General features: G+C 43.6%; 1 protein-coding gene across 1 annotated transcript in view; it reads right to left on the bottom strand.

The window, feature by feature from the left end:
• ADAMTS5 (ADAM metallopeptidase with thrombospondin type 1 motif 5) overlaps positions 1-12,649 on the bottom strand; it is a 37,375-nt gene that overhangs the window by 22,071 nt on the left and 2,655 nt on the right. The window contains exon 4 of the mRNA XM_063150353.1: positions 3,628-3,760. Within this exon, the coding sequence (XP_063006423.1) occupies positions 3,628-3,760 (133 nt within the window). The remainder of the gene's footprint in view (positions 1-3,627; positions 3,761-12,649) is intronic.

The raw sequence follows: 12,649 nt of genomic DNA, 5'->3' as shown, positions 1-12,649 counted from the left end.
TAAGGCTGTGCCTAACTCAGTAGGACTCCAGCACAAACCTCTGACCATGACTGTACCTCAAACACAGCACCAGCTGCAAAACATGGAAACATCCCCTCACAAAATATGTCAAATGTAATCCCAGCTGACTGACTGTGCCTGTGGCTGGTGCTGGATCAGGCTGACCTTCACTTGTTTGTAATTCAGCACTGTCAAAGTAACAAATCTCTGATCCAAAAGTCCAGTGCCAATCTCATTGGTTTGGCTTCCTGATGGTTATTTTAATAAGGGACAATGGAGAAGCAATGTAGTGCTGCCCTATGAAAAACATTAAATAACTGCTGAGGTTATGAGCAATCTTGGGTTCTTTACTGCTCTCCTCCACATGTCCCCAAGCGGCAGGGACGTGCATGAAGCAAGGAAACATCATTTTATGCAGACAATAGGCTGCTGATAACAAAGGCTTGGAGAATGCCTATGTACTGTGCCCAAGCTCAGACAGCTCTGCAGAGCTCTGGAGGTCTGGCTGAAGGAGCTGCTAGAAATAAAAAAAAAAAAATCCATATGCCACAACAGGGTGATGACTTGAGGCAAGAATCCAGGGGGTTATTTCTGAGAAAATGAAGCTACTGCTGTCCCACTGACAGCAGCATGCCCCCTGCTAGAAAATAACCAGATATGGATTTGCTGTTGGTGGCTGGATGTCTTGGCAGGCTGAGATTGCAAAATAACATTTAGGTATTAGCGCTGCTCCCCTGTATTCTGAGGAGAAACTGGATTACCACATTCAAAGTTACAAGGTTTCTTTCCAGTTTTTTTGTTGCATTATCCTCCTTTTTTCCATGTGACATTGGAGACAAGCTATTACTGATTTTCCTACATACAAGTAGAACAAGATTTAGGTCCTACCTTATCAAACTTTATATAAAGATCTCCACCTCTTATTGCCAGCTAATCATTTATACCAAGAATTTACATCTATTCCTCCCTGTGCTCTCCTTCACAAGCCTGTGGAGGTTTTGCCTATTGCTGCTCATTCATTCACTGCCCCTCAAAAACCACGGGTCAAAATCCACCTATTTTATCTGGAAGAAATAAAACAAACATCTCCCAGGTGATGTGGCAGAACCCTGGCAGCAGAGGCAGCAGGTTTGTTCTGCAGTAAAGCTGCTTTTTGCCTTCCTGTGTCCAATCCAACCTGAGCCCCGGGCTGTGCATCCTCCTGTCGGGTTGAGCTGCAGTTCAATTTACTTTGGTTGCCTTCCAGAGAAAGAATCTGAGCCTGGAAAACGCTCTCGGATCCTTCAGGGGGGAAGAAAGAGCATTCAGATCCCCTGGAAGTCACACTGAGGACACTCTGAGGACCAAGTCCATGCTGCAGATGCTGCATCTGCTCCCCATGCACAAAAACCCCTGAGAGTGACTCTGCTTCAGCCAGGGGCTCACCTTGACCTTCTAAGTGAAAGAAAACATCTCAGGCTCAGAGCACTCCCTGTGACTGAGGAACTGAGCCACTGTAAAATTAAAGTTACACCCTGCCCACAGGACAGGGGGAACTTGGAGATTTCTGGATTGCAGGAAGAAATCTGGTCTCCAAATAAAATACAGCAAGGTTTCCCCAAAGTGCTTAACTAAAGGGTATCCATGCCACACTTTTGTTTTTCATCCTTTCTTGACCTTTGATTTAATTTAAGTACTCAAGCAATTTTAGCTGTGTTTTCTTCTCAGCTTCTCCCACTTCAGGCCACACACACAAAGATCATTCTGTGACTTGACACCCCTCCTTTCTTAAAAACTTCTGGTGAGGAGGGGAAAAAAAAGAGGATGTTATTTTAAACAGCCTCAAACTAGAGGTTTTATGTCCATTAGAGTTCTTATTTATTCATTTCAATTCATGCCTTTTTTACATTGAAAATTATAGTTTTTAGAGATTCCTGTAAATGCCTAGGTATGTAAATGGCCTTTCTCCAAAATGTGCTTCTAGATCACTAAAAATAATTCACTTTTGCTTATATTTTCTCTGTGTGGAATTCAAGGTAACAATGTGAACGTTTGCTGCTCACCCCTATCTTTACTGATCTGTGTTCTTTCAGTTTTAGTTTACCTAAAAGTATATTTATTGCTGATAAAATGGCAGGAGAGACAATGCTCTCCTCTTCACACATCAGATCCACCAACAAGAGGGCTCCTCGCCCACCCCTATCCATGACCCTCAGCAGAGACATCCCCTCTAGGTGCAAGGGACACAAGCAGTGTCCCCAGCACTCTGGCTGTGAATGACAGGCTAAGTTTGCCATTTAACCCATCCCAGGTTTGTGATGGCTCACTCACAGCATCCACATCCCATGTGAATCTTTCTTTCTACGCTGCTGTAGCTCTCTCTAAATGCACTGAATTACTGATTCCAGAGGACTTTTTCTTTTGTTGTGAGATTATTGCTTACTAAAATAAAATTTCTGCTTTGGGGACTCATCCTGCCACTGTATTTCATGTTTTGATGCAATGCCTGATCCTTTCTCCAGCCACCACTGATGCAATTCCTTTGCAGAGCCATAAGAGGAGAAGGGATAGGCTCACTTGTCACTGAAAAGTCAGGCCATTTTCCATCCTTGGTGACCTCTGTTTCCTCAGCCATATGTATAAGGCACCCAGATCTCAGGCTCTACCTGCAAGCCCCTTGAAAATGGAACCACTGCAATGATACTCCCAAAGCAAACTTTACTTTGGTTTGGCACGAGGTACAAGGCAATTCAGCAGCTGGCTCTCTCTGAAAGTTCTCCTTTCCTTGTTATTTCCTTCCAAGAATATTTTATAAAAAAAAGAAAAAAAAAAAACATTCTCCACTTTCAAACTGCTGTTCACTCCCCAAAGTGAACAGTCTTATAGCAAATATATTTCCAGTGAACACAGTTCACAAAATATCAGCAAATTAAACATTATCAAGATGGCAGCATCTCTCTTGAAGGGTTATATCATGACATAATAATAACTCATATCCCAGAACACAAACTTTCTTCTGTCACTAATTCTATCTTAAACCCTCCTGAAGGGTACATGCAAGACTTCTAATTTAATTGCAGTCCTCTGAGGTAGATATTGAAACAAAGCTAAGCAGGTTTTGTGACCAAACCTTTACCACCTAAGTAATTAAATTTCACTTATTACAGGATTTAAAACCAATTTCTGAACACTTACAGAGATACTGGAATTATGTTGGGTTTTGCCACAAAAGCTTTTCTGTGCTGGTAATACAAGGAAAAAAGCTTCCTAACAACAGCACATGCAACAAGTTGAAAAATGTGGCTTATTTTCCAATAAATAAGGGCATGCAAATTACAACAGACGGGCCAAAAGCCTTCTCAGGAGGGCCATGCACTGACATCTCTGGGCAGTAGCAGCAGCCTTTGAATTTTCACTTCAACTGCTGCTTAGCAAGGCCACTGTCAGGGAGGAAACACCTACTGTGCGCCTTCCCCTGCCTTCTGATCCCTTATTAGTTAACCCTGAAGTGCACATGTACACAGCCCTAATCCCCAGGCGGGGCTCGGGGCCGGGGGAAATCTGGAATTAATTGCGGGGTATTTCGGTTCCTAATGCAGCTGTTGGGAGTGTTTGCCTTGGCAGGGGAACAGAAAAGGCACTGCATACCGATTTCGTGAGCCACCGTAAAGGCTGCGTGGAGGCCGTCGTCCTCAATCACCGCGCAGCTGCGCTCGGGGGAGCAGATGGTCCCAACGTCTGCCATTCCCAGGGTATCACAGGAATGATGCCCACATAAATCCTGCCCGGGAAGGGGAAAAGAAAAGTCAAAAAAAAAAAAAAAAAAAAAAAGAAAAAAAAATCGTTACAATGAATTTTTACACCCAGCAGTAACAACCACTTAAAGGCGCCTTTGCCAATGGCAGGTCCTGGATGAAAATATCAGTGTAAGTTACAGCTAAAGATGCTAAAAGCACAGCAAGGCAATCCCTGGTAAGGTCAGTGGGAATATTTCCATGGACTTTAACATGTTTTGGACACATTCTGCAGCTAATTGGTGCTAGTTGCTGCAGCTAATTGTTGTTAGGTAAATTTGAATTTGTATTAGCGAAATTTGTATCTCTGCGATGCTCACACTTGCATTGAGGTAGGTGCTGAAAATATTCTGTGGAAGCATTTCCTCATTGACAATAAAGCCAGAAATTTCTCTTTATTTACAGAAGGTAAATCAATGCACAGAGAAAGCTTCAGCTTCCTGATCAGTCCTTGAACCAGAGATCACCTTGCTCTTCTGAAACCAATTCTATATCTTCATTTAACAGAAATGAGATTGCTACATGTGAAACCTCATTCCGCTTCTGTCAAGCAGTACAATTACTAGTGTCTTACCCAATAATATACCAAGTATTAAGCAATTCTCAGAGATTGCTGAGAGTCAGAGAAAGTGCAAAATCCCAACCACTTAACCACTCCTCCCACATGTAGATATGGGATGTCTCCAAAAACCATGCAAGTTTTGTCTTTCAACTTTGGTCAGACATTGTGTTTTTATCACCAGCAGCAATTTCTCCATGCTTCTGTTGAAGCAGAGGGAAGAATATTAGGGTGCATGTGCACATATACATATTTTTAGATGAGAAGGAGAAGTAGGAGCCATGCTATTTGGAACACTTCATTTCATTGTGGTTGAATGAAATTGTCATTTTTAAGCCATGACAAATGTTATTATCAAAATGATCAAAGAGCACTTTTTTCCCTTCATTTTCAAGATTCTGTTCTTCCCTTCAGATCTCTTTCTACAAGGACATCCTTTTATGAAGCCTTTCATAATTAATCCACCTGAATAACAGACACCTTATAGGAGGCTTCAGAGCAGCAGTGCTCACTGATTATGACAGGTTAGGCAAACATGGAAAAGCACAGGATTCAAACCCCATTGAAGTCAAAGAAAACCACACCTACTGCACAGATACTGTGACAGAGCATCTCTTTACAAACACACACACACACAAAAAAACCAAGAAAGAAAAAAGGTGGGTTTTTTCCCAACAAAGAAAATTTTCGAGCTAAAAATACAAAGTAGTATTACATATATGGAGAAGAAATTTCAGGCTCAGTTCTGGCTTCCAGGAAACTATCAGTGGGACAAGAGCTCGATGTTTAGGTTGGACATTAGGAAGAATTTCTTCACAGAGAGGGTGATGAGATATTGGAAGGGGCTGCCCAGAGGGGCTGGAGGTGTTTAAGGAAAGGCTGAATGTGGCACCCAGCGCCATGGTCTAGCACAAGGTTGGATCAATGATCTCAGAGGTCATTTCCAACAAGACTTATCCTGTCATTCTGTGATGGAGCAATGACCCCTGAACCCACACAAGCAGCTGAACTGAAATTCTTACACAAGCACCAAAAAGCACATAAATCAGACAGAAAGCAGCTTACTGGAGGAGGGCTAGACAGGTTGGGAGTACCAAAATAGTATAAACTGCATCAATTCAGGCTTTGTCTCTGCATGTTGGTTCTATGTCACTCAGTCTTTTCTGGTATTTGGGTGTCATTATTACACAGGCACTGACATCAGTGTTGGTCCCAGTGTGGCACAATGGTATCAGCACCCAGATGCCTCATGCCACTCAGGATTTACTCCCATCTGCACACAAGAAGCAGCTACACTGGGAATTTACACCAGCAACCACAGCCAGACTTCACAATGATTCACCAGGTTTGATGACTCAAATATAACTAAAAAATGTATTTTTTTTTCTAAGCAGACAATCTTGTAAACTTCCACAGAGCTAATTCTGACAGGATGTGTGGAACATGGAATATTAGGGCAGAGATGTTAGCAAAATCTCACCTCAGCTGGAATTGGCAGGGAAAACCAGGATGCTCAATGCATGCTCTGCCCAAAGCACAGCCATGGCATGCCCTGCTCTAGCAGCAGATGGGCAGCCCACAGACATCCCCAGAACAGCTTCCCTGCCAATTCCAGCCCTTAGTGGCTGCCTGAGGATGCTCATATGCAGCTAAGGCTGACACTATCAATAATCATTTAGGCAAATTACTGAGGGCTCCTCTATGTTGTTATTATCTCATTCACTTTACTTCTCCTGCCTCTGCGTAATTTGAACTGGAATATATTTCTGTTACTAGAACTGCAGCCTATCAAATGGCATCTCTGAGACAAATATTCTGAAAAATTTGCTTTTGGGTCAATTCACCAATACCAGCTTCCAAACAGCTTGACTGCAAGTGATGTTACTGAAAATCATGCCTGCTTAGCCATCAAACACTGACTATGGATTATTCATTACCAGAATCAATAGTTAGATTTGTTTTTTGCTTTCCTGGGCAGTCCTGGAAAGCAGTCATAAAGTAAACTTTCTGGGAGTACAGTAGAAGGTTTTAATTCCCTGGAAAATATTTTAACTTTGTGTTAAAAACAGGCTTCAATGTAATGATGCAATCTCAAAAAATCTGTGTAGGTAGCCTCAACTTTTCATACTCCAGCTATAGCACGAGGAAAGAGGGGACTCATGATCCATAAAACCAGTTTCCAATGATTATTTCACTCTGAGTTTTTTTTTGCTTCTACTAGCAAGTTAATCAGCTACTCAGATCTGGATGCTCAATTGCCTTGAAACAGTGGCAGAAGAGTTAAAGAATGTTTTTTGCTATTTCTAAAGAAGGAAAGCAGCATGGCACTTGATCTGCTTTACAGCAGTTTCAAAACAGAAGAATGACAAGGCAATGCATTTGCTATGCAGGAGGCAAGTGATGCTAAGCTTTGGCAAAGGAATGGCTTAGTAAAACTAAGCTGTACATCACAAGTCTAGTAGTTAATTAGACGGCTCATTAGAGGCCAAGTTTTCTTGGCATCCCAAATCCATCAGGAGCAGCTGGCTGGCTGCCATGTGTACATGGACTTGTTGTGAAGGGAGGTAACTGTCACCATGTCCTGGCTGGAGCAGGGAGTTCATTTCACCTGAAATGTGTTCTATAGTAGGTTTCAAAACAAGAATAAACTGCTTAGTGAAACCTGGGATTAGGTCAGAGCCCGCTGACCAGATCCAAAACACGATGTGAGCGCTAACATGGACACTTTGGTGGGATTTAAGGGCAGAAGAACATGTCCTCAGGTCTTCTGAGTTATCTACCCCTCACAGGGCTTGCAGTTTGGGATCCCGTGGGCCCCAAAGTGCCACAGTTCCACAAGCTGGAACAGCTGGGCACTTTGCTTACTGGGGTTCAGATGTTTCATTCAGATGTTTCTCCACCTTTGGCCCTGAGGGAAGCCGAGCCCACAGAGCTTCTCAGATCAGGATGAGAAGAACCCACAGGACGAGGCTTTGTGCAGGCCAAGCTGCACATCACCTTCTTGTAAAGCACAGCTAAAACCCCTACAGTTCTGCTCACTGGTCCTTTTGCAGCAGCTCATCAGCTCAAGCCTTTTCCCACTAAGAACATGATACAGCTACAAATTCCTTCCAGGGACGAGGCCAACTAGAAGCATCTTTTTCAGGAGAGCACTTTATGGTCTACGTCAGGCTCCTGCCAAGCACACAGGGAGCTGCGGCTCCTCCTGGAGCAGCCCCTGAGCCCAAGGTTTCCCTGAAATGCAGTCAGTGAAGGGACCTAATTTTTGGTCCCTATTGCTCATCCTTCCTCCTTCCCACTGAACAGCCTGTGGTAAATCACAGAAACAGTTCCTCTCCATGCCTGAGGAACCCAGACCACCTTGCTCCAGGCGCCTTCAGGTCACGATTCCCCTCGTTCTCACCATATGAATTACTCACTAAACAGTGACAGACCTTTGGTCAGAGGGGTGGAAAGTTTCCTCAACACCTGGAACAGCTTACGACCTCCTGGTTAAGGACCTCTCCTGGGAGGTGGGCGATACAGACCTAAAATCCCTGCAGCAGAGGAAGGAATTAGGCACGACTTTCCGATTTCCTGCAGCAGCAGCGTTCCCACCGCAGGCTGGGCAGGAGGGTGGGGTCGGGTGGTGCTGGGAACACACACATCCACCCTCCTTCAGCCCCTCTGCAAGGTGGGTGACCTTTCACTGATGTCACAGCAGCCTGGAACGGCACACGGGGTCTCAAATGCAATGTTCACATGAGCAGAAAGGATCCTGGGTGAGGAAAGGCTCGCTGGGTTGCTGCTCTGTCCTCCCTTGGCCACATTTTGAGAGGGCGGCCAGAGCCTGGTTACCTTCTGAGGAAAACCACAATGGTGATAACTGCCAAACCCAAATGTATTTCCCCAGCAGTTTAGCTTAAAATTTGAGTTAATTTGTTTCTGGGGTTCATATCATAAATATGAGCCTGGGGCTTGAGCATTAAAAAAAAAAAAAAAAAAAAAAAGGACAAACAAACAGCAGAGTGATACAAACTATAGGTTATTTTAAAATACTGACAAAATGAAAACAAAGCATTTGGGATCTGCATGGGGAGAAGTTTCAGTTATGAAACTGGTGAGTGATGACCAAGTAAAAATGTGTGATTTAACCTGCCTAAGCCACAGTTCCTTTGAGGGGAAACTCCACACCATCTGTCCAGACCAGGGTGAATCAAACTTCTCCTCTATCAGTTAGGTCCCACTTTGTTTTCCCTAGGGACATTATTTAAATGTGCAACAAAGTTGGTGAAAACACTATGAAACTGGTATACACATCACACTACAATTTCTTCAGAGTATTAATTTAACAGTGAAATCTATTCTATTGACCATTAGTACAGTGACTTGTTTTACTGCTAGGGGATAATAATTGTTGGAAGATGATAACAGAGAAAAGAGAAAAAAAAAAGAAAAAGAAAGAAGTAGAGCCAAAGAAAGCATGTGCTCCATGCAGTGAAATTATAATCTACAGAGCTGAGATAATACAAAGCTTGCTGTTAAATTTCAACAGCACTGCCAGATGGACAGTTAAACTAAATCAAACACACCAGGCCCATATAATTACTGTGCAGAAAAAGGCAGGACAGTGGCCTTTGGCTCTAGCATGAACCCTCTGCTCGAGCCAGGCATGATGGTACTATCACAGATGATGCTAACAAGCACTTAAGAAAGGATTTTTTCCTTGCTCCTAATGTCTGTATCTACTGTGAGAAACATCTATTTTAATCTTAGGATGATTCAGAACGGGGGGGAGAAGGAAGAGAGCTGGATTTTGTCCAAATGCATTCAATAGTTCACTTGAAATTTAACTAAGAGCCACTAATGAAATAGACTGGATGGATCCTAGAGGATAATTGCTGAGCAGGCTGGACTACAGAAAAAGAACACTGTGAGTTCAACTGCAGTTTGCAAGTCCCATCTAATCTGTTTTGCTACTGTGGCAAATAATCTGGCAAGTGTTTTGTTGCACCCATAAAAATCTGAAGATGATCTGCTTCCAGCTCCTGCAAACTGTTCACTATAAAAAGGGCTGAAACAGAATAAACTCCAAATTTGCTCTTGACTTCACTGCCACTGAGAACAACTGATGAAACACTAAATTCTAAATTTGCTGTTGACTTCACTGCCATGGACAACAAGTGATGTAATCTCCAGAGAAAGAGGGCGTAGCAAGCTCTTCCTCCTCCCCACTAAAAAGCCACTTCTCTACGGGGTTGAGGAGACTCACCTGGCCACCAGAATTGCATCCTTGCACCACCATATTCCATGGAGGATGCTCCAGGATTCATGAGGCCCAAAGATTTACTGCTGCTGCCAAGGACTCAACCACAAAGTAATCCAACCATGTGCTCTCTAAGGCTCTTATGGTCAAGCTGCCTTGAGGAAATTTAGAAATATCAGAAAATTATCACGTTTGCTTACTGTCAAGTCAGACCTCTGCCATGCTTCATCCTGCTCCTCATGGGTCAAAATTACAGATTGTAACCACTGGGAAAATACACTTCTCATTATCAGATTTAAAAAATCACTGTGGAACCCAACTAAATTTCTGCAATATTTAGTGACAGATGATTTCTGCATCCACTTAAGGTTTTCACAATGGCCAGACATGTAACTCTAGTTATCCTTGTATTTACAGAATAAACAGAGGACCCACTGCAGCTAATGGACCCTTGCCATCACTGATAAGCAACACAAAGCCTAAAACCAGCTTTAAGATGTTGCCTATATCACCCCAAACTGAATTCATGCTCATATTGATTTACTGTGATCTGCAGAATAATTGCTTTAAAGCCCTTATCCAATTAAATACAGACTATGACCAGAAGAAGTGCCGGCTTTAACTCAGAATCAGTGAATTTCCTTCTAAATTTTTTTACATAGGAAGAACTTCCTAGTATGAATGATGATGATGATGACAACAACCATAATTTAAACTTCTATAATGTGAACCACCGCTAATTTAACAAAAAAGGAGAGCTGCCAATGCACTCTCAGGCTACCAATGGTTACTAATTTATCTTTAAAGAAGTAAAAACAAGCAAAGAGGATGAAGTCACACTATTAAATTCTGTCGGGATTCTTCCTTCATATAGGAACTCAAATAAAGCCCTGTTTTGGTGTAAAAAATACCATCCAATCAAATGTCACTCCGGAACAAAGATAATTATTATTGAGGGATTTGTATGGCATCAGCCATGCACAATGCAGATTCTATCTACACAAAGCCAATTCCATACAGCTGAGGCCACACATTCAGCTGCCAAATGATCTGCAAATATTATTCTGTTGACAACACGAAGCTCAAGGTGGCCTCAGTCAGTAAACAAGGATGGAAAATGTACCTCACACGTTTGCCCAGTGCCTGAAACCCAAGGCACTTAGAAAGAGACATCTGGATGCTCAAAAATCAGCATGACGATATTCAGAGCCCATCAAAACACGCAGCCACGGCTCGGCGTCTTGTAGCTTAGCAACCAACTTCATCCATCCAAAACAGAGTTGTAAAAGTGGCGCTCTCCTGCCAACTGCTGCCACTCTCATTGAAAAGCTAAACTGGAAAAAATCTCTCCTGTAGTTCAAAGCGGGGCTGTTTTCTCCAGGAAACATCTCCACTGCTTTTTCATCCTTTAACCCTTTTCGTGTTTACATTCCGCGGGGAGCAAATAGATTCATGTTGACATTTCAAGGGTAAGCATATAAAAATCGTGTGGGCTCACACACACTCTCTGCAAAGAACATCATGAACACATGTAGCACGAAACTCCAGTCTGGTTCTTAATTCAGTCAAACACTGCCAAACAATGTCCGTGTGCACAGAGCAAAGCATTAAAGCAGATTAAGTTGTCCTGAACTGCATCGAGCAGCTAATCCCGGAGTTAAAGCTGTTAAAATGTAAACCAAGAAAACACAAGCCTGTGTTTTTCTTCTCATGAAGCAGCCCTGAGCAGCAGTGCAAGCAACATTTGCATCTCAAGAGTGCAAGGAGAGCACGGGAACCGTGGTGATTTGTTTATTCTATGCACTACTTACAGCCCAGAGAGGTGATTCTATGCATTGCTCGGAGTCTTTGAAAGCGGATTACTGATTAGCAGCACCCTCTGGTTCTGGCAGGAGGGTGTCCATGCAAAGAATTACAGCTAAGCAGCTGTAAAGCAACTGCACTTTAAAGTCACATCCTATCTCTTAATAATCGACTTTAAGGTTCACAGTCGCCACCCTAAGTGTTTCAGAATTGTCATATAGCCCAGGGAAATAAGTGGGAATAGTGGCAGAGAGAAACACTCTTCAGAGAGAAGTGATGGATTCTGGCCCAGGCTTAATAAGCCATTGGAAAAGATGTTTACAGCAAACCCAAAGACACTCTGACCCAGTCTAGGTAGCCTGCTTTCATTCAGGTTATAGCGATAAAAAACTGAAAGCTTGCAAATTGCACTGATGGGCTTTAACCTGCTAAAAAGGGCTCCTGTTGTACAAGTGATGCCTGACACAGAACCTAATGTTTCAACTATTTACAGCTATAAAAGCAAGCCAGGCGCTTTTTTTCTCCCTTCTGGAGCAACTCCTTCCACAAACCATCCAAAGCATCCTTTTTGGCAGGCTCCTACCATGTAGCAAAGCCGGAGAACTCAAATGAACGGAAAGTCATGCAGTTATTTTTTTCGTACTTGGGGAAAGGGAAAAAAAGAAAACACCAAACCCAAACCGCTGAAGGGATATTCTTACAGAACTTCATTGCATAAACTCGGCCACATGTCTACCAGAGCAATGTCCCTTAACGACCTCTGGCAATGCAATTAATCAACAACCCAGCGTGGAGCAGCAAGGCACGGCTCTGCATGGGCAACACGAGCAGATCGAAGGCACAGCTGATGGGGGCACCGGCTCGGGGGGCAGGACAGGGACCGCAGCCCCTGCCACCACCCAGCCCGAGTCAGGCAGCCTGTCCAGCCCTGTTTACCTGCGGGCTGCACTTACGTCCTACACCTGAACCACAAGCGCTGCTGGCTTCCAGCGCGGTGCAGCTATCCCCGCTGCAAACAGCGTCCCGATGTGCTCCACAAGCACCACGTCTGTGTTCTTAAGGTGCTCTCCACCACCTTCCCTAGCAGGTTTGTTTGGGGACTAATTTAGGCTAGGAAGCGCTATCAGCCCTTCCCGACTGGACCGCCTCTGCAGAGAGTGTTAAATATCTCACATGGACAGACAGAACAAAGTCTGAAGCAAAGGGACGTCAGGCTGAGTCCCACGACCAAAGCTCCCACCTCTCCACCGGGCTGGGGTCCCAGCACCG

Source organism: Melospiza melodia, chromosome 2, assembly GCF_035770615.1.
Source record: "Melospiza melodia melodia isolate bMelMel2 chromosome 2, bMelMel2.pri, whole genome shotgun sequence".
Classification (NCBI taxonomy): domain Eukaryota; kingdom Metazoa; phylum Chordata; class Aves; order Passeriformes; family Passerellidae; genus Melospiza; species Melospiza melodia.
This window is presented reverse-complemented; position numbering and strand designations above follow the sequence as displayed.